The sequence below is a fragment of the Salmo trutta genome, chromosome 14 (genome assembly GCF_901001165.1).
Source record: "Salmo trutta chromosome 14, fSalTru1.1, whole genome shotgun sequence".
Taxonomy (NCBI): domain Eukaryota; kingdom Metazoa; phylum Chordata; class Actinopteri; order Salmoniformes; family Salmonidae; genus Salmo; species Salmo trutta.
In genome coordinates this window covers 3,491,020-3,513,770 of record NC_042970.1, presented here as the reverse complement: position 1 = coordinate 3,513,770, position 22,751 = coordinate 3,491,020, and the positions used below count along the sequence as shown (strand labels likewise).

Genomic DNA, 22,751 nt, shown 5'->3' with positions numbered 1-22,751 from the left:
CCATGTCTATTAAACCAGGCAAACACAGATAAAGTATTTGAATCCATTTTTCAGTAACCCAGGACTGTTTCTCTTTATCTGGGATAGCTATCCTGTGAAGGGTAAGAATTGTTTTCTGATGGACTCTTTGACTTCTGTTATTTTATATAATGAGTTCTGATGCTAACAGACAGCCATGTAACCATGGTGATGACCCTACCTCCAGCTGTGTGTCTGCTGGGCTGTGTCCGGAAGGAGTGTCTCCACGGGAGACTCCGTGACAACCGACTGGTGGGTGGAGCCGTGGATGGCCACACCCGGAACCTGCTGCCATGACGACGGGATCAGGATGTGCTGGGTACCAGCTGGCCAGGCCTGCTACAGAGAACACACACAAAATCTTTGGTCGTAAACGATTGCCGGACGTCTTGGCGCGTTCAGTGTGACAGGGTCTAGAGGTCTGCCGATTTAAGTACCGCTAAGTACATTCGTAGGCTCCGACAAAGTTTCTGACAGTGTCAGAATTGTTTTGCCTTTATCGTGTAGTGGTTTGATTTAAACGTTTACATGCTGTGCACGAAAAACTATTTCCCTAATAATGTTGTTTAGGCTACACACATCATAAAAATCAGGCTACCTGATGGGATTTTGATAAATGCACAAAAATCACCCAAATCAAAATAAACGTTCTACCAGAGCGACTATGATATTTTGGGGAAGTCTATTTGATTCTGAGTTCAGACACAAAGTTTGTACAGTGAGGGAAAAAAGTATTTGATCCCCTGCTGATTTTGTACGTTTGCCCACTGACAAAGACATGATCAGTCTATAATTTTAATGGTAGGTTTATTTGAACAGTGAGAGACAGAATAACAACAAAAAAATCCAGAAAAACGCATGTCAAAAATGTTATAAAATGATTTGCATTTTAATGAGGGAAATAAGTACGTGAAAGTTTATTTTAAGATGCCTACTTTCAGTTTTTTTTCCCTGAACTCACTTCAGTCACGTTGCATAAAGCAAAGACAGGCTGTAACCTGTGCAGATCAAATGCACCGCTGCAGTTGACATAGCCTACGCTGGCTGAAGAAGCCTCTCAAGCCAATCGTAGAACGTGACGACAGAACTGAAACTAATCGTACAATCTGGCCAGGTTGATATCAAGATTTTAACCCCCCTAAGGTCGATTTATTAGCGTAATAAACAATCTCGATAAAGTTTAAGGTAGAGAAATCCTTTTTTTTTTTTTGCAATGGATGCATCACAATCCACTGCGTCCGCCTTTGTCGAACTTCCGCATCTGAGGTGTTTGTCAGACCATGAGACAAAAATCGTCTGTAGCGTCCGAGCGGTTTGGCCTACAAAAATATTATGACCACTCTCAGGAAAGAGTCTCACGAACCCGATGGTGTTCTCCGTTTCGCTCTACGACCCCCACAGGCATCTTGGGACTCATCTGAAGTCTGTTCAGCAGATCTTTCTGTGGAAAGGTGAGACTCTCAGGAACACGTACATGTTGTTTTGCTCTAGGACGCCCACAGGCCTCGTCTAAAAGGTCCTCCGATACCAGTTGAAAAGAAATGTTAGTGTGTATATCTGGAGCCTGTTTAGTGCCAAAAATAAGGGGTTAAATAAATGTCAAAAAATTTAATAATATAAGTTTCCTGATCTTTCTTATACAGTTGAAGTCGGAAGTTTACATACACTTAGGTTGGAGTCATTAAAACTCGTGTTTCAACCACTCCACAAATGTCTTGTTAACAAACTATAGTTTTGGCAAGTCGGTTAAGGACATCTACTTTGTGCATGACACAAGTCATTTTTACAACAATTGTTTACAGACAGATTATTTCACTTATAATTCAATGTATCACAAATCCAGTGGGTCAGAAGTTTACATACACTAAGTTGACTGTGCCTTTAAATAGCTTATGGATTAATTTGGTAACATCCTGATAACCGTAAAAGACTGAATGCGACGTACATGGGGGGGGGGGGGGTAGCTAGGGAAAGGAGGAGGGTAGGAGAGGGGCAAGTTCCTTGGTGTCCACATCACCAACATACTAACATGGTCCAAGCACACCAAGACAGTTGTGTAGAGGGCACGACAAAACCTATTCCCCTCAGGAGACTGAAAAGATTTGGCATGGGTCCTCAGATCCTCAAAAGGTTTTACAGCTGCACCATCGAGAGCATCCTGACTGGTTGCATCACTGCCTGGTATGGCAACTGCTCGGCCTCCGACCGCAAGGCACTACAGAGAGTACGGCCCAGTACATCACCGAGGCCTTGCTTCCTGCCATCCAGGACCTCTATACCAGGCGGTGTCAGAGGAAGGCCCTAAAAAATGTTAAAGACTCCAGCCACCCTAGTCATAGACTGTTCTCTCAGCTACCGCACGGCAAACGGTACCGGAGCGCCAAGTCTAGGTCCAAGAGGCTTCTAAACAGCTTCTACCACCAAGCCATAAGACTCCTGAACAGCTAAGTAAATGGCAACCCGGACTATTTGCATTGCCCCCCACACCCACCCTCTTCTACGCTGCTGCTACTCTGTTATTATCTATGCATTGTCACTTTAACAACTCTACCTACCTACACACACACACACACACACACACACACACACACACACACACACACACACACACACACACACACACACACACACACACACACATACCTGTGTGAGCATGGCAGGCTGCAGCTGCAGTGGCTGTGTTGATTGGTTCTGGTTCACTATGGGGACTGAACTGTCCATCCTCAGTGGGAAACTAGAGCTCTTATTGGACGACTGGAGCCCTGCAGACAGAGGAACAGCCAATCAGTAACCACCAACACAATAGAGCTTGACACGGGAACAGGACTCCTGTGGGTCTGAAGTTCTAGAATCAAGCTAGGGACTGGACAGAATGGGTCTGAAGTTCTAGAATCAAGCTAGGGACTGGACAGAATGGGTCTGAAGTTCTAGAATCAAGCTAGGGACTGGACAGAATGGGTCTGAAGTTCTAGAATCACTGATCTCTATACTATACAAACAACTTTTGGAAAGCTCATATTCAAAGCTACCCACTAAAAAAGTATGGTCCACAGATCTAACTGAATGTGAACAACCCTTTAACTAGAACAGAATATGGAAAAATATGACCTTGGCATCCCGTAATGCGAACCATCATTTAAAGTTTGCATTTAAAACCAAGGAAAAGTTTTACGATGAAATTGGCCCCAACACCCAACTGTTCACTGCGTCCCCTAAATCAGGTAGGAACACATTCCTTCATATGATGTGGGATGTTTAACTGCCCTGCAGTGAAACGCTTCTCTGACACAGTTATAACATTCATTTTGAAGCTAATGAATGGAAATATTCAAATGCGTTGCATCGACTGTTACTTAACGATGGTAGCTCCTTGAATCTCTCAATCAATCAGAGACGATTACTACTGGCAGGCAGAACTGATAAATATGGTGACTCTTAGATGACAGTTACTATTAGAAGTTAAAACGTTAGAACTAGACAGCCTTGACTTATTCCACATGAATTAGACAGCCTTGACTTATTCCACATGAATTAGACAGCCTTGACTTATTCCACATGAATTAGACAGCCTTGACTTATTCCACATGAATTAGACAGCCTTGACTTATTCCACGTGAATTAGACAGCCTTGACTTATTCCACGTGAATTAGACAGCCTTGACTTATTCCACGTGAATTAGACAGCCTTGACTTATTCCACGTGAATTAGACAGCCTTGACTTATTCCACGTGAATTAGACAGCCTTGACTTATTCCACGTGAATTAGACAGCCTTGACTTATTCCATGTGAATTAAACAGCCTTGACTTATTCCACGTGAATTAGACAGCCTTGACTTATTCCACGTGAATTAGACAGCCTTGACTTATTCCATGTGAATTAGACAGCCTTGACTTATTCCACGTGAATTAGACAGCCTTGACTTATTCCACGTGAATTAGACAGCCTTGACTTATTCCACATGAATTAGACAGCCTTGACTTATTCCACATGAATTAGACAGCCTTGACTTATTCCACATGAATTAGACAGCCTTGACTTATTCCACATGTTGTGTTAGAGCCTGAATTCAAAATGGATTAAATAAAATACACACAATAACCCATAATGACAAAGTTAAAACACTTATTTTTTCCACATTTTTGCAAATGTATTGAAAATGAAATACAGAAATCTCCTTTACATAAGTATTCACACCCCTTTGCTATGGCACTCCAAATTTAACTCAGGTGCATCCAATTTCCTTTGATCATCCTTGAGATGTAAACTAGAACTTGGAGTCCAACCTGTGGCCAATTCACTTGTTTGGATATGATTTAGAAAGAACCACACCTGTCTATATAAGTTCCTACAGTTGACAGTGCAGAAACTATACCATGAAGTCCAAGAAACTGTCTGTAGATCTCTCGAGATAGCATTGTGATGAGGCATAGACGGTATTTGGGGATAAAACAATTATCCAGAGTGCTGAACGTTTCTAAGAGCCCAGTGGTTTCCATTATTGTGAAATGGAAAAAATATGGAACTACCCAGACTGCCTAGCCATCTGACCAAACTGAGCAACAGGGCAAGAAGGACCTTGGTCAGGGAGGTGACCAAGAAACCAATGAACACACTGACAGAACTACAGAGTTCCTTGGCTGAGATGAGAGAACCTGGCAAAAGGACAACAGTCTTTACAGCACTTCACCAATCTGGGCTTTATGGGATTGGCCAGACAGAAGACACTCCTGAGAAAAAGGCACATGACAGCACGACTGGAGTTTGCAACAAAAAAAAAGGCACCTGAAAGACAAAGCAAAAGGCAAAAGATTCTGTGGTCTGATGAGATACAAATGTAACTCTTTGGCCTGAATGCAAAGCGCCATGTCTGGCGAAAACCAGGTACAGCTCATCAAATACAGGCAACTCCTTGATGAAAACCTGCTTTCAGAGTGCAAACGAACTTAGGCTGGGAGTGAAGATTTACGTTTCGACAGGACAATGACCCCAAGCATACAGACAAAGCAACGCCGGACTGGCTTCAGAACAAGGATGTGAAAGTCCTTGAGTGATCCTGCCAAAAAGCTTGAGAAAATCTCCATGGAAGTGTGTGAGAAAAAAAATCCCCAAATCCAGATGTACAAAGCTGATACAGACATGCCCAAGATGACTCAAAGTTTTAATCGCTGCCTAAGGTACTTCTACAAACGACTGACTCAGGGTGGGATTGGCACAATATTCTAAAAACATGTTTTCACTTTGTCATTATGGGACATTATGTGTAGATAGGTGAGAAATGTATTTAATCCATTTTGAATTCAGGCTGTAACACAACAAAATGTGGAATAAGTCAAGTGGTACGAATACTTTCTGTAGGCACTTATGTATTTTTTTTTAAAGATTATTGCCCGTCTGTGATTGGCTACCCACACGCACAGCGAGGGAAAGACTGACGAGCAGCTAACGGAGGAAGTTATTATCAGATTTATACACGTAATAATGAACACGGGACGGCACAATATATATTTTTTTGATCGGAACAGGAAAGTTCTGTGGTTATAGAACTGTTGCAGGATCTGGACAGTACGGGGGAAAAAAGACAGGGCAGGAATGGATTTTCACTCCCGGGTCAACCTCTAGACCACAATAATGCTACTCTCTCCCCTCAACAAAAAAAAAAATACAGTCATTCATTGGTAATTACTGTGTTATTACATTGAACCATGCAATTTCTTAGCAACTCAAAATTTTTCTGGTTTAAAACATTTTCCGTTGCAATTCCCTAATAAACCCGACTCTGGTTAACAGCGCTGGTCTAACAAAAGGACAATCTCTATTGAACATGCTTTTCTGTACAGTTACTAGGCTTAATCTGTGTCTTGGGAACCGTTCCTAAAGTGTTCCTGTTTTACCCTGTATGGTGTTTGGTGGGCAGACGATGAGAGTTTGCTGGAAGGGCTCAGTCTGGCAGGCCAGGCCGGTGGGGCGAGCGTGCAGGGGAACACTCTGTTGGGCCAGCCCAGGGATATTGATGGTGGCCTGCTGGTAGAGGGCTGGCTGGTAGTTCAGGAGAGGAACAGCTCCCCCTGCTGACGGCACCTGGTGGTACAGTCCAGTCACAGAATACTGGTCACAGTCAGTTCATCGTGATCAATACAATTCTGTGTTCTGTTTAAAGGGAAATTCCACCAACATTTAAATGTTGGGTATTCAGTGATTACAACATTTTTTTTTTGTATCATTTTATGATGTCATGTCGTCTATTGACAGTTTAGTGGTGAGCAAAATGGGAAACTCCGACTCCCATTTCGTACATGAGCAGGAATCCTGAACATGACTCAGCAACCTATATAACAAGTTTGTAGTTCTCTGATCTTATTGGTTGGAACAGCGTCCGGAACTGGAACTGCCAAAGACATTTTCATACTCAATTAAACTGTTACTGTATGACGTCGCTGGAAGTATACAGTGGTCTTAACTTGTATCTGTGTACCTGGCTGTGCTGGTTGAGCTGGTTGCTGTAGGTGACAGTGTGTGTGTAGCTGGCTGAGCTGATTGCTGAAGGTCACAGTGTGTGTGTAGCTGGCTGAGCTGATTGCTGAAGGTCACAGTGTGTGTGTAGCTGGCTGAGCTGATTGCTGAAGGTCACAGTGTGTGTGTAGCTGGCTGAGCTGATTGCTGAAGGTCACAGTGTGTGTGTGTACCTGGCTGAGTTGGTTGCTGAAGGTGACAGTGTGTGTGTACCGGGCTGAGCTGATTGCTGAAGGTGACAGTGTGTGTGTACCTGGCTGAGCTGGTTGCTGAAGGTGACAGTGAGGTTGCCGGCAGCAGCACTGGGAAGAGTGTTGGTGGAGAAGAGAGTTTTGTTGTTGTCGAACGATGAGCTCCTGCGCTTACAGAGCTCCATGTTCTGAAAGCAAGACTTCACACTGCAAAGGGGTGAGACGATCAAATCCTTTAACCAATCAACCAATCAAATTTCACCCACATTAGGGCAAAGTCAAATGTAATAACATCCCACCCTTAAGACACCCACAAGTACATCCTTCCACACACAATGGCAGGTGTACGTACTGGGAGCTGTGAGGGAAGTCCAGCAGGTGACTCATGGTGACGAAGGGGTGAACCAACGTCTTAGTGGGCGTGATCCTCTTGTCGGCGTCCAATCGGAGCATCCGCTTCAGCAGGTCGATGAACTCCCTCCTATCAGCTTTCTCCGCCAGCATGTCCGTCCCCTCCAGGTGAGACGAGAGGTTGACCTGCATCAGGAAGTGGAAGAAGAAGTGATGCAACAAGGTCAGTTCCTGGGTTTCGTCCCCTCTAATAGATTAGGACTTGTGGAGGGTGAGCTACCTGGCCGGTGCTGCCACCTGGCTATCCTACCGATCCTCGACTTCGGCGATATCATTTACAAAATAGCCTCCAATACCCTACTCAACAAGCTGGATGCAGTCTATCACGGTGCCATCCGTTTTGTCACCAAAGCCCCATATACTACCCAACACTGCGACCTGTATGCTCTCGTCGGCTGGCCCTCGCTACATATTCGTCGTCAAACCCACTGGCTCCAGGTCATCTATAAGTCTTTGCTAAGTAAAGCCCCGCCTTATCTCAGCTCACTGGTCACCATAGCAACACCCACACGTAGCATGCGCTCCAGCAGGTATATTTCACTGGTCACCCCCAAAGCCAGTTCCTCGTTTGGCCGCCTTTCCTTTCAGTTCTCTGCTGCCAATGACTGGAACGAACTGCAAAAATCACTGAAGTGGGAGACTTATATATCTCTCACTAACTTTAAGCACCAGCTGTCAGAGCAGCTCACAGATCACTGCACCTGTACATAGCCCATCTGTAAATAGCCCATCCAACTACCTCATCCCCATATTGTTATTTATTTATCTTGCTCCTTTGCACCCCAGTATCTCTACTTGCACATTCATCTTCTGCACATCTATCATTCCAGTGTTTAATTGCTAAATAGTAATTATTTCACCACCATGGCCTATTAATTGCCTTACCTCCCTAATCTTACTTCATTTGCGCACACTGTATATAGATTTTTCTGTTGTGTTATTGACTGTACGTTTGTTTATGTGTAACTCTGTGTTGTTTGTGTCACACTGCTTTGCTTTATCTTGGCCAGGTCGCAGTTGTAAATGAGAACTTGTTCTCAACTGGCCAACCTGGTTACATAAAGATGAAATACAAAAATGTAGCCTACCCACCTGCATCATGTAGCCTACCCACCTGCATGATGTAGCCTACCCACCTGCATAATGTAGCCTACCCACCTGCATAATATAGCCTACCCACCTGCATAATGTAGCCTACCCACCTGCATAATATAGCCTACCCACCTGCATAATGTAGCCTACCCACCTGCATAATATAGCCTACCCACCTGCATAATGTAGCCTACCCACCTGCATCATGTAGCCTACCCACCTGCATCATGTAGCCTACCCACCTGCATCATGTAGCCTACCCACCTGCATCATGTAGCCTACCCACCTGCATCGCGTAGCCTACCCACCTGCATCATGTAGCCTACCCACCTGCATCATGTACATTTACATTTACATTTTAGTCATTTAGCAGACGCTCTTATCCAGAGCGACTTACAGTAGTGAATGCATACATTTCATATTTTTTTTTTTTCCTGTGCTGGCCCCCCGTGGGAATCGAACCCACAACCCTGGTGTTGCAAACACCATGCTCTACCAACTGAGCTACAGGGAAGGCCTACCCACCTGCATCATGTAGCCTACCCACCTGCATCGCGTAGCCTACCCACCTGCATCGCGTAGCCTACCCACCTGCATCATGTAGCCTACCCACCTGCATCGCGTAGCCTACCCACTTGCATCATGTAGCCTACCCACCTGCATAATATAGCCTACCCACCTGCATAATGTAGCCTACCCACCTGCATAATGTAGCCTACCCACCTGCATAATGTAGCCTACCCACCTGCATCATGTAGCCTACCCACCTGCATCGCGTAGCCTACCCACCTGCATCATGTAGTCTACCCACCTGCATCATATAGCCTACCCACCTGCATCATGTAGCCTACCCACCTGCATAATGTAGCCTACCTACCTGCATCATGTAGTCTACCCACCTGCATCATGTAGCCATCTCCGACCTGCATCATGTAGCCATCCTCTACCTGCATAATATAGCCTACCCACCTGCATAATATAGCCTACCTACCTGCATCATGTAGCCACCTCCTACCTGCATCATGTAGCCATCTCCTACCTGCATAATGTAGCCAGCTCCTACCTGCATAATGTAGCCAGCTCCTACCTGCATCATTTAGACAGCTCCTACCTGCATCATGTAGCCTACCTACCTGTATCATGTAGCCACTTCCTACCTGTATCATGTAGCCAGCTCCTACCTGTATCATGTAGCCATCTCCTACCTGCATCATGTAGCCAGCTCCTATCTGCATAATGTAGCCATCTCCAACCTGCATCATGTAGCCATCTCCTACCTGCATCATGTAGCCAGCTTCTACCTGCATAATGTAGCCACCTCCTACCTGCATCATGTAGCCATCTCCAACCTGCATCATGTAGCCACCTCCTACCTGCATCATGTAGCCATCTCCTACCTGCATCATGTAGCCAGCTCCTACCTGCATCATGTAGACAGCTCCTACCTGCATCATGTAGCCTACCTACCTGTATCATGTAGCCACTTCCTACCTGTATCATGTAGCCATCTCCTACCTGCATCATGTAGCCACCTCCTACCTGCATAATGTAGCCATCTCCTACCTGCATAATGTAGCCACCTCCTACCTGCATCATGTAGCCATGTCCTACCTGCATCATGTCATCCAGACAGTTGAAGATGTATTTCCTGGCTTCCTTTGACTTGATGCCCATCTCAGCCTCGTGCTCTGAAGGAGTCTATTAAACACAGAAAATATTCACGTTACACTCCTCATATTCATACGGCTCAATATGTACCTTTTATTTAACTTGGCAAGTCAGTTACGAAACAAATTCTTATTTACAATGACGGCCTACCAGGGAACAGTGGGTTAAACTGCCTTTTTCAGGGGCAGAACGACAGATTTTTACCTTGTCAGCTCGGGGGGATTCAATCCAGCAACCTTTCAGTTACTGGCCAAACGCTCTAACCACTAGGCTACCTGCCACGCTGAAGCTTGAATATACAGGAAAAGGAAAAATGACATTTTTGTGTGCATCTCCATAAAGCATTGCAGAGTTGCCTACATGACTTATTTCAAGAAAGGTAGATCTTCCTAAGAAAAAATAAAAGCTAGTTTATGCCTAAACAATTACCAGACTGTTGAAGCAGTGCAGTGGTGTAATACCTTGATTCTCCAGAGGGGGTAGCTGGAGTCAGGTCCTCTCTTAAAGAAGCGGCTAGTCTTGGTGCCGGCACTCAGCAGATACTCTGCAGGCAGGCCCTGGGTCTGGGAGATGTACCGTATCTAGTGGACGAGGAAAGGAAGGAAGGAAGGAAAGTATTACACAATACATTACTATCAACAATTTGATATAGCTTGGTAAGAACACAACCCAGGAAGGCCCTGTGTCTGGGAGAGGTACCGGCTCTTCATGAAGATTCCATCATAACAGTTGAGGATAAAGTGTTTGTGTGTAGCCGTACTAACCTGGTCGTACTCTGATGCCCCGGGATAGAGGGGCCAGCCCAGGAACAGCTCAGCAATAACGCAGCCCAGAGACCACATGTCTATAGCCTCACAGAACGGCAAGCCCAGGATAATCTCTGGAGCCCTGAGGGAGAAAACATAGAACTCATTATACCTGGACTATAGTGGAATAACCACCTGGACTCATTATATACCAAGACTGTAGTGGAATAACCACCTGGACTCATTATACCAAGACTGTAGTGGAATAACCACCTGGACTCATTATACCAAGACTGTTGTGGAATAACCACCTGGACTCATTATACCAAGACTGTAGTGGAATAACCACCTGGACTCATTATATACCAAGACTGTAGTGGAATAACCACCTGGACTCATTATATACCAAGACTGTTGTGGAATAACCACCTGGACTCATTATATACCAAGACTGTAGTGGAATAACCACCTGGACTCATTACACCAAGACTGTTGTGGAATAACCACCTGGACTCATTATAACTTGACTGTAGTGGAATAACCACCTGGACTCATTATACCAAGACTGTAGTGGAATAACCACCTGGACTCATTATACCAAGACTGTAGTGGAATAACCACCTGGACTCATTATACCAGGACTGTTGTGGAATAACCACCTGGACTCATTATACCAAGACTGTAGTGGAATAACCACCTGGACTCATTATACCAGGACTGTAGTGGAATAACCACCTGGACTCATTATATACCAAGACTGTTGTGGAATAACCACCTGGACTCATTATACCAAGACTGTAGTGGAATAACCACCTGGACTCATTATACCAAGACTGTAGTGGAATAACCACCTGGACTCATTATATACCAAGACTGTAGTGGAATAACCACCTGGATTTTTTGCAGTCTCAGATTCTCAAAAGTGGGTGGAATAATTGACTTTTTATATGTGATTCACCTGTATGTCAGTCAAAATTTTAGATATACCTGTACCATAATGTCAGATATACCTGTACCATAATGTCAGATATACCTGTACCATAATGTCAGATATACCTGTACCATAATGTCAGATATACCTGTACCATAATGTCAGATATACCTGTACCATAATGTCAGATATACCTGTACCCTAATGTCAGATATACCTGTACCATAATGTCAGATATACCTGTACCATAATGTCACATATACCTGTACCATAATGTCACATATACCTGTACCATAATGTCACATATACCTGTACCATAATGTTAGATATACCTGTACCATAATGTCAGATATACCTGTACCATAATGTCAGATATACCTGTACCATAATGTCAGATATACCTGTACCATAATGTCACATATACCTGTACCATAATGTCAGATATACCTGTACCATAATGTCACATATACCTGTACCATAATGTCAGATATACCTGTACCATAATGTCAGATATACCTGTACCATAATGTCAGATATACCTGTACCATAATGTCAGATATACCTGTACCCTAATGTCAGATATACCTGTACCCTAATGTCAGATATACCTGTACCATAATGTCACATATACCTGTACCATAATGTCAGATATACCTGTACCATAATGTCAGATATACCTGTACCATAATGTCAGATATACCTGTACCATAATGTCAGATATACCTGTACCATAATGTCAGATATACCTGTACCATAATGTCAGATATACCTGTACCATAATGTCAGATATACCTGTACCATAATGTCAGATATACCTGTACCCTAATGTCAGATATACCTGTACCATAATGTCAGATATACCTGTACCATAATGTCAGATATACCTGTACCATAATGTCAGATGTACAGCGCATTCAGAAAGTATTCAGACCCCTTTACTTTTTCCACATTTTGTTACGTTACAGCCTTGTTCTAAAATGGATTAAATATAGTATGCTCACCCATCTACACACAATACCCCATAACGACAGAGCAAAAACAAGTTTTGATTTTTTTTTTGCAAATGTATTAAAAATAAACCGCTGGAATATTACATTTACATAAGTATTCAGACTCTTTACTCGGTACTTTGTTGAAGCGCCTTTGGCAGCGACTACGTTCTCGAGTCTTCTTGGCTGTGACCCCATCAATCTACACACAATACCCCATATGGACAAAACAAAAACAGGTTTTTAGAAATGTTTGCATATTCATAAATAAATAATCAAAAAATATATATACATTGTTTACATATGTATTCAGACACTTTGCTATGAGACTCTATAATGAACTCAGGTACAGGATTGTGTTGAAACACAGATCTGGGGAAGGGTGACCAAAACATTTCTGCAGCATTGAAGGTCCTCAAGAACATAGTGGCCTCCATCATTCTGAAATGGGATTAGAACCACCAAGACTCTTCCTAGAGCTGGATGAACGGAGCAAAGTACAGAGGGATCCTTGATGAAAACCTGCTCCAGAGCGATCAGGACCTTAGACTGGGGCGAAGGTTCACCTTCCAACAGGACAACGACCCTAAGCACACAAGCCAAGACAACACAGGAGTGGCTTTGGGACAAGTCTCTGAATGTCCTTGAGTGGCCCAACCAGTGCCTGGATTAAACCCGGTCGAACATCTCTAGTGAGACCTGAAAATAGCTGTGCAGCGACGCTCCCCATGCAACCTGACAGAGCTTGAGAGGATCTGCAGAGAAGAATGGGAGAAACTCCCAAAATAAAGGTGTGCCAAGCTTGTAGCATCATACCCAAGAAGACTTGAGGCTGTAATCGCTGCCAAAGGTGCTTCAACAAAGTACTGAGTAAAGGGTCTGAATACTTATGGAAATGTGATGTTTCATTTTTTTTTTTTAGATAATTTTTACAAAAAATACTTAAGAACTGTTTTTGCTTCGTCATTATAGGGTAAGGTGTGTAGATTGATGAGGGGGAAAAAAACAAATTAATCCATTTTAGAATAAGGCTGTAACATAACAAAATGTGGAAAAAGTCAAGGGGTCTGAATACCGCACTGTACCTGGACAGGAAAACCCCCTAGTCTCAGGTGAATCTGACTGTAGTATCGTGACTAGGGGTACGTTAAGCAGACAGCCTTGGAGACAAGACTGGCCAAACACACACACACACACACACACACACACACACACACACACACACACACACACACACACACAGTATAATACTAGGGGTACATGGAACAGACAGCCTTTTGAGATGTGACTGGCCAAACACAAACCTGTAGTATCGTGACTGCAGGTACGTGGAGCAGACAGCCTTGGAGACGTGTGAGGCTGAGCCAAAGTCGATGACCTTGACCCTGTAGTGCTGTCTGAGTGGATCCACCAGCATGATGTTTTCTGGCTTCAGGTCAGCATGGATCAGACCCAGAGACTTCAGCTTCATCAGCGCCGTCGCCACCTAGTGGTCAAATGTAAGTAATGCAGGGTTTCAAAAGGTGTAGGCTTATCAACAGAAAAGGGTTGAAAAGTGGCACCTAGAGAAGTCCTATTTTCACTTCGTCTCCCATTGACATCACCCCAATGTAAATGGAGCACGGTTCCCACTCTTTTCAGGATATCATTTTCCATTATATTTTTACTGGAAGGGAGACAGACAACTCCTATCAACAGCACACAGCCGAAGTAGGTTACCATGTTAAGTTTAGGAGAGTTCTGTGAGCAAAAACATATGAAAAGGAGTTATGTAATAATAAGTGTAATAATGTCATTTATGTATTTAACCTTTATTTAACTTGGCAAGTCGGTTAAGAACAATTTCTTATTGTCAATGACGACCTACCAGGGGAACAGTGGGTTAACTGCCTTGTTCAGGGGGCAGAACGACAGATTTTTACCTTGTCAGCTCAGGGATTCGATCTAGCAACGTTTCTGTAACTGGCCCAACGCTCTAACTACTAGGCTACCTGCCACCCCAGTGTAATAACAGTGTAATAACAGTGTAATAACAGTGTAATAACAGTGGAATAAGTTAACTTTTAGAATGACTAGGCCTACCAGGTAAACAGACCGTCAAATAAGGTTCAACCATAACATCATGACCGTATTCCTTCCACACATTTCTATAGTCGGTAATAATGGATCAATAAAGTTGTATTGTATTGTATTGTCACCTGTTGCAGTATGGGTCTGATGTGTTGTAGTGGCAGGGGGCTGAACTTGCTGTGTTTCAGGAAGTCATACAGGTTCTGCTCCAGCATCTCAAACACCAGGCAGGTGTGACCTTTGTGTTGGAAACACTCGTAGGAACGCACAAAGTTAAACTCGTCGGCATTCTCCTCGCTCAGACGGTTCAGGATGCCCACCTGGGAACAGACAGGATGGTGGGAGTGGCTTAGCGAGAGCACATTGACACAGCTCAACATAATCTGCTACACTTATTTTCCCAGTTGTCTATTCCAGAACTAGTCTAGCTCCTGGGTACAAGCAGGAAGTGTGAACTCCATGCCTGACAAAGGTCTATGGTAATGAATTCCGGTCACACGTTATTTGTCAAGTCACCCGTAGGTGATCTATGGGTTACCAGGCGTTTCTCTTGAAGGATAATGAACATTAATCAAGAGGGTGGGTTAGTGAGAAAACATTGACACAGCTCAACACACTCTACATTTTTTTGTCATATATATATATATATATATATATATATATATTGAATGAGCAGGTGTGCCCAAACCTGACTGATACTGTATAAATGTATCTTTAAAAATATTTCTCAGTTGAACAGTGATCCCAACAGTGATCCCGCTAAATATATATATATTTGGGCACACCTGCTCATTCAATGTTTAAAAAAAAACATTGAATGAAAACTACTTTTCTATCAAAATAACTGTATTGCTTTGTTTTATAATGATACATGTTCTATATTCATATATATATAAATAAATAATTGGGCTAATCTAACACTTATATATATTTCATTGACGGGGGGGTTGAAGGTCTATGGAGAAAATCCTCTTGAAAGGCGGCAAACATTGTTGTGGAAAAATATTGACTCAAATACTTCTCAGATACCAGAGCTTGTGAATTCAATTAGACTTTATCACAGAGAGCAAGAAAGCCGAGTTAGTTCATGAAACAACTGCATCTTCATTCTTAGTGCTTGCTTTTTATACAGTCTTACCTTTACATAACGGCATCACCCCATTTTACCAATCTTGTTGTCTTTGGGGCATAGATTATATTGGTGGCCGTGACATACATACCCCTTAGCTAATGTTCCTGTCCAAAGGTCTTCACAAGTTCAGACCTACATTGTCTATGTATGCTTATCTTATGCATGTGCCCAGTATCCTTCACAAGATCAGATATGGCCCAGACCAGTCACGTCTTGTTAAGTTTACCTTGCCTCGCCTCATTCCACACAGACTCTGCTCACGTTCCGTCCCCTTACACGTCCCAAGGGTCAATTCGATGTTGATCTAGCCCTGTACACTCACATGGATTTAGCCTTCACTCTGCTTACCCATGTCCAATATTCAAGCTTATATTGATTATTATCTCTACTTCAACAGAGAACAGTAGACTGAGAATCATCAGATGACTGGAAAATCTCCAACATCTAATCTGGTGTTCAAGCTGATATGCTTGGCCCCTCCCCCACCCCCATTAGTGAGACTCAATTCATAAAACCATTAAGATAAAACAGTGCATATCAGTTTGGATTCCAGGCTAATAAACATCACCAATCAATCATTCATTACAGACTGAACAAACAAAAAAAATAGGATAGCCCACCTCGATCTGGCCCTGTCGTGCGTACGAGGGGTGGTTCTTGAGGATCTTGATGGCCACGATCTCATTGGTTCCCCTCTTCCAACACTTGGCCACCTGACCGAAGGTCCCCCTCCCCAGGAACTCCAGCACCTCATAACTACAGGAGACTGAACACAGGGTCTCATGCTGCACCAGCTGGTAGTCCCCCTCTCCGTTGGAGCTGGAGCTCTTGGTGGTTGGGGCCGAGTGGGGGACGGACTGGCCCGTACCCCCTCCTCCGACGCCCCCTGTCCTCGCGGAGAAGACGGGTGGAGGGGCAGAGAGCTCCTCCAGAATCTGAACACTTCCACTTCCTTCAACTTCCTTATTCTTCCTCTTCTGGCCCTGTCGTCGCGTCCCCGTGCCTGTTGCGGTCGTCTCGCTGTGTGTGTGTGAGGTATGTGAGTAGTGGTCGTTGAGGCGGCGGCTGGAGCCTCTGGGTAGGCTGCCTGTGCTGTCAGCCGCCCGGACCACCACCTGGCCTCGGGAGCCTGGAGTGGCAGAGGGGGCGAAGGAGTAACCCCCTACCCCCTGATGGCCGCCCACAGAACCATAGGGGGTGTCAGAGGACACCTCCCAAACACAGTTCTCTAACTTCATCTTCTTGACGCGGCAGAAGGCGCTGGAGGAGATGGAGGGAGGACAAAACACTTGGAGCTGGGACGACATACCTGGAGATAAGAGGGAGTGTGCATGGAGGGGCGGGAAGGAAATAGAGAAATGGAGGAGAGAGAGAGAGAGAGAGGAGTGGTGGGGAGGAAGGAGAGAGAGAGGGAGGGGTAGTGGGGAGGAAGGAGAGAGAGAGAGAGAGAGAGAGAGAGAGACGGAAAGAAAGAGAGATCTAATCAATGGGACATATCTTGCATGTTTCAGAATGTTCATTAGAAATATCCAGTGAGTATTAGAGGTTTATACAGGTCCACCCGAACCCCTGAGCGGGTCTGGGTCCAACATTCTAACTTTTCCCTCGGATCTGGGTCGGGTCGTTTGATTGTAACTACAGCTGATAGACCCGAGTGGACACGACCATGGCTCTGCACAACCTATAGAATAATACATATATACACACACACACACACACACACACACACACACACACACACACAACCGTTCAAATGTTTGGGGTCACTTAGTAATGTCCTTGATTATGAAAGAAAAGCAACAAAAAAAATCCATTAAAATAACATCAAATTGATCAGAAATACAGTGTAGACATTGTTAATGTTGTAAATGACTATTGTAGCTGGAAACGGCTGATTTTTTATGGAATATCTACATACAGAGGCCCATTATCAGCAACCATCACTCCTGTGTTCCAATGGCACATTGTGTTAGCTAGTCTAAGTTTATCATTTTAAAAGGCTAATTGATCATTAGAAAACCCCTTTGCAATTATGTTAGCACAGCTGAAACCTGATGTTCTAATTAAAGAAGCAATAAAACTGGCCTCTTTAGACTAGCTTAGTATCTGGAGCATCAGCATTTGTGGGTTCGATTACAGGCTCAAATTGGCCAGAAACAAAGACTTTCTTCTGAAACTCGTCAGTCTATTCTTGTTCTGAGAAATGAAGGCTATTCTATGCGAGAAATTGCCAAGAAACTGAAGATCTTGTACAGCGCTGTGTACTACTCCCTTCACAGAATAGCGCAAACTGGCTCTAACCAGAATAGAAAGAGGAGTGGGAGGCCCCGGTGCACAAATGAGCAAGAGGACAAGTACATTAGAGTGTCTAGTTTGAGAAACGCCTCACAACTCCTCAACTGGCAGCTTCATTAAATAGTACCCGCAAAATACCAGTCTCAACATCAACAGTGAAGAGGCGACTCCGGGATGCTGGCCTTCTAGGCAGAGTTCCTCTGTCCAGTGTCTGTGTTGTTTTGCCCATCTTAATATTTTATTTTTATTGGCACTATACTGTGCCTTCGGAAAGTATTTAGACCATATTTTGTTACATTACAGCCTTATTCTAAAAAGATTTCGACCAGAGGCAAGGGTGCCTCCTACTGGCCCCATTTGTTGGCTGCTGTTCCTGTCCAACTCATCCCAGACCATCTCAATTGGGTTGAGGTCAGGTGATTATGGAGGCCAGGTCATCTGATGCAGCACTCCATCACTCTCCTTCTTGGTCAAATAGCCCTGAAGGTGTCTTGGGTCATTGTCCTGTTGAAAACAAATAATAGTCCCACTAAGTGCAAACCAGATGGGATGGCGTATCGCTGCAGAATGCTGTGGTAAAAATAAGTGTGCCTTGAATTCTAAATAAATCACAGTGTCACCAGCAAAGCACCCCCACACCACCTCCTCCATGCTTCATGATGTGAACCACAGCTCCGGAGATCATCCGTTCACCTACTCTGCGTCTCAAAGACACGGCGGTTAAAACCAAAAATCTGAAATTTGGACTCAGACCAAAGGACAGATTTCCACCAGTCTAATGTCCATTGTTTGTGTTTCTTGGCCCAAGCAAGCCTCTTCTTCTTATTGGTGTCCTTAAGTAGTGGTTTCTTTGCAGCAATTTGACCATGAAGGCCTGATTCACACAGTTACCTCTGAAAAGTTGATGTTGAGATGTGTCTGTTACTTGAACTCTGTGAAGCATTTATATGGGCTGCAATTTCTGAGGCTGGTAACTCTGTCCCACTGTAGCTCAGTTGGTAGAGCATGGAGCTTGCAATGCCAGGGTTGTGGGTTCGATTCCCACGGGGGGCCAGTATGTAAAAATGTATGCACTCTACTGTAAGTCGCTCTGGATAAGAGTGTCTGCTAAATGACTAAAATGTAATGAACTTATCCTCTGCAGCAGAGGTAACTAAGTCTTCCTTTCCTGTGGTGGTCCTCATGAGATCCAGTTTGATCATTGTGCTTGATGGTTCTTTGCGACTGTACTTGAAGAAACTTTCAAAGCTATTGAAATTGTCCGGACTGTCATTTCTCCTTGCTTATTTGAGCTGTTCTTGCCATAATATGGACATGGTATTTTACCAAATAGGGCTATCTTCTGTATACCACCCCTACCTTGTCACAACACAACTGATTGGCTCAAAAGCATTAATGAAAAACATTCCACAAATTAACTATTAACAAGGCACACCTGTTAATTGAAATGCATTCCAGGTGACTACCTCATGAAGCTGGATGAGAGAATGCCAAGGCAAATGGTTGCTACTTTGAAGAACCTCAAATATAAAATATATTTTAATTTGTTTAACACTTTTTTGGTTACTACATGATTCCATATGTATTATTTCATCGTTTTGAGGTCTTCACTATTATTCTACAATGTAGAAAATAGTAAAAAATAAAGAAAACCATCCGGGTCGGGTTAGGGAAGGGTTTGGCCGGCTGGGATGTCCTTGTCCCATCGAGCGTCTCCTTGTAGCGTCTGGACACAGGCACACTGGCTTCTGGTCGCCAGCTGTTTGGTGTTTCCTCTGACACATTGGTGCGGCTGGCTTCCGGGTTAAGTGGGCACTGCGTCAAGAAGCAGTGCGTCTTGTTGGGTCATGTTTCAGAGGACGCATGGCTCTCGACCTTCGCCTCTCCCAAGTCCATACGGGAGTTGCAGCGATGTGACAAGATTGTAACTTCCAATTGGATATCACGAATTTGGGGGGGGGGGGTAAAAAGTAATACAAAAAAAAATCAAAAAAGGACTGGGGAGTTTTTCAGGATAGAAAAAGAAACTGGATAGCGCTAAACACTGGGACGGCAGGTAGCCTAGTGGTTAGAGCGGCAGGTAGCCTAGTGGTTAGAGAGGGGGGGCAGGTAGCCTAGTGGTTAGAGAGGGGGGGCAGGTAGCCTAGTGGTTAGAGCGGCAGGTAGCCTAGTGGTTAGAGAGGGGAGGCAGGTAGCCTAGTGGTTAGAGGGGGGGGCAGGTAGCCTAGTGGTTAGAGAGGGAGGCAGGTAGCCTAGTGGTTAGAGAGGGGAGGCAGGTAGCCTAGTGGTTAGAGAGGGGAGGCAGGTAGCCTAGTGGTTAGAGCATTGGGCCAGTAACTGAAAGGTTGCTGGATTGAATCCCTGAGCTGACAAGGTAAAAATCTGTCGTTCTCCAGTAGGCTGTCATTGTAAATAAGAATTTGTTCTTAACTGACCTGCCTAGTTCAATAAAAGGTTCCATTTTCTTTAAAACAGGCAAAATCCTGAAGGACAACCTGGTTCAGTCTGCTTTTCACCAGACACTGGGAGAGGAATTCACCTTTCAGCAGAACAATAACCTAAAACACAAGGCCAAATATACACTGGGAGATGAATTCACCTTTCAGCAAAACAATAACCTAAAACACAAGGCCAAATATACACTGGAACTGCTTACCAAGAAGACAGTGAATGTGGCAGTTAGTTTTTTTTATTTTGACTGCTTTAAAATCTATGTCAAGACCTGAAAATGGATGTCTAGCAATGATCAACAAGAATTGTGAAAAGAATGATGGGCAAATGTTACACAATCCAGAGACTGAACCAGAAAGACTCTCAGCTGTAATCGCTGCCTAAGGTGATTCTAACATGTATTGACTCAGGGGGGGTTGAATACCTATCTAATCCATTTTTTAAAACGATTTTGTTAAAATTGTTCTTCCACTTTGACAAGAGTATTGTGTAGATCGTTGACAACAACAACAGCAAAAAATAATTAAATCCATTGTAATCTGACTTTATAACAACAAAATGTGGGAAAAAGTCCAGGCGTGTTAATACTTTCTGAAGGCACTGTAGACAGCTAGCTGAATCCGGTGTTACAGCTAAATCCGGTGTTATGGCTGAATCCGGTGTTACGGCTGAATCCGGTGTTACGGCTGAATCCGGTGTTACAACTGAATCCGGTGTTACAACTTCATCCGATGTTACAGCTCTGCAGGTGAACAGGCCACCCCCCTGACCTCATGTCTCTGTATTGTTGTTTAAAACAGCTAGCTAGTGTCCTCAATATACCTGCACCAATCAACATAGTAAACATGCTACATATACCGTCAGGCTAGCCATCTATGATAGCCACAACAAACCATAAGGATGTTCTCCATCCAAAACAGTTGCTCATCCAGCTTGACCATTTTGCAATGTTTCGGCCAAGACAGTGTGCTTTCCAGAGGGAAATGTCTAGCAAATCAAATAGTGTGATACTGTTTTTTAGGGGGGGGACATGATTTAGCGTTAGCATGAGTAATTTAGCCGACGCTCGCTTCCTATCCTGAACGACTTAAAAACAGTTAAATCAACATTTCACATTTCATTTAAATGACATGATCTATTGAATAGTAGCTCGCTTATATATTTCCCTTCCAGCCTTACAATATAGCTATAATCGTTCAAATGTAGGAAGGTAAATCAGAGTTAGCCAAGACGAGCCGGTCATTTATGTCGCAAATACACATCTAGCTAGCAGGTTTAGCTACATGAACTACTTGTAACATTTACAAGCCGTAACTAACTGTAAACTAGTTAGCTTGCTAGCTAAAAACATCAAATTACACACGGACGTAACCTTACGAAAACATCTTGTTTTAAAACAATCTCAACATACCTGATTTTTTTATTTCACAGTGTAACATCGAAGATCAGTAAATTAGTAAATCATTACTTAGTAATGGGTTGAAATCCCACATTAGTAGAGCAGATGAATCCAGATTTAAACCGTTAAAATAAACTAGCTAAAGAGCGATAAAGTAACCGTTAAAAACTAGCTAGGCCTTCGTTGTTGTCCCAACAAAAACACAAGAAGGGAGCGGTTCCCCGGTCGGAAACAGTCAACTCGGTTGTAAATTAAAATTCAATCAAAAGTAGTTAGATAATGTAAAAAAAATAAAAACGTATTTTCTTTCAATAACAAACACTTCCTTTAAAAGCTACGGAAAACAAACGACGTAATTTATCATCTGCTAACCTGGTGTAGAAAGGGATCAATATTTTGTGAGCATGTATTTTTTTCCTTAGCAGGTTAGGATAATATAATACCGAGGTAAAGACAGTTTTAGGTTGGATATTCGACGGATGTTCTCCTGTAGTTTTCCTTACGTCCATCAACAGCAGTTAAGGACCGTCAACATAGTGACAAATCTCATTTTTCTAATTTCAATTTCAATAGCTCTTTATTAACCATTACTCCTAAAACGTTCTAAACTGGTTCTAGCTAACCCGATGGATACACATTGCACACGTTTTTTTTTTGTTTTTTTTTGTCGATTTACATCTCACAATATTTTTAAATATTTATTTACATTTTTGAATTTCAGCTCTTTGGTCATACTGACTTAAAAAACAAGGTTCATAATGTCCATTCAGTGGGCCTACACATTGCACACACTTTAGTTTGTCCATTTTCCCATCTCACATGTTTTTATATGAATTTTTCAAACG

The 22,751-nt window shown here is 43.4% G+C and overlaps 1 protein-coding gene across 3 annotated transcripts in view; it reads right to left on the bottom strand.

Annotated features, from left to right (window-relative positions):
• LOC115207266 (homeodomain-interacting protein kinase 1) overlaps nucleotides 1–22,460 on the bottom strand; it is a 32,933-nt gene extending 10,473 nt beyond the window's left edge. The window contains exons 1-12 of one of the 3 annotated variants that reach the window (XM_029774245.1): nucleotides 21,919–22,460; nucleotides 16,382–17,070; nucleotides 14,758–14,949; nucleotides 13,864–14,045; nucleotides 10,658–10,781; nucleotides 10,355–10,474; nucleotides 9,837–9,923; nucleotides 7,075–7,259; nucleotides 6,785–6,929; nucleotides 5,913–6,099; nucleotides 2,662–2,780; nucleotides 200–357 (exon numbers count right to left, since the gene is read on the bottom strand). In XM_029774245.1, the coding sequence (XP_029630105.1) occupies nucleotides 200–357; nucleotides 2,662–2,780; nucleotides 5,913–6,099; nucleotides 6,785–6,929; nucleotides 7,075–7,259; nucleotides 9,837–9,923; nucleotides 10,355–10,474; nucleotides 10,658–10,781; nucleotides 13,864–14,045; nucleotides 14,758–14,949; nucleotides 16,382–17,070; nucleotides 21,919–21,946 (2,216 nt within the window). In that variant the 5' untranslated portion in view covers nucleotides 21,947–22,460. Of the gene's footprint in view, nucleotides 1–199; nucleotides 358–2,661; nucleotides 2,781–5,912; nucleotides 6,100–6,784; nucleotides 6,930–7,074; nucleotides 7,260–9,836; nucleotides 9,924–10,354; nucleotides 10,475–10,657; nucleotides 10,782–13,863; nucleotides 14,046–14,757; nucleotides 14,950–16,381; nucleotides 17,165–17,328; nucleotides 17,511–21,918 lie in introns of those variants that run through there. The other 2 variants (XM_029774244.1, XM_029774243.1) reach the window with 2 other exon arrangements.
• Between the last annotated feature and the right edge of the window lie 291 nt (nucleotides 22,461–22,751).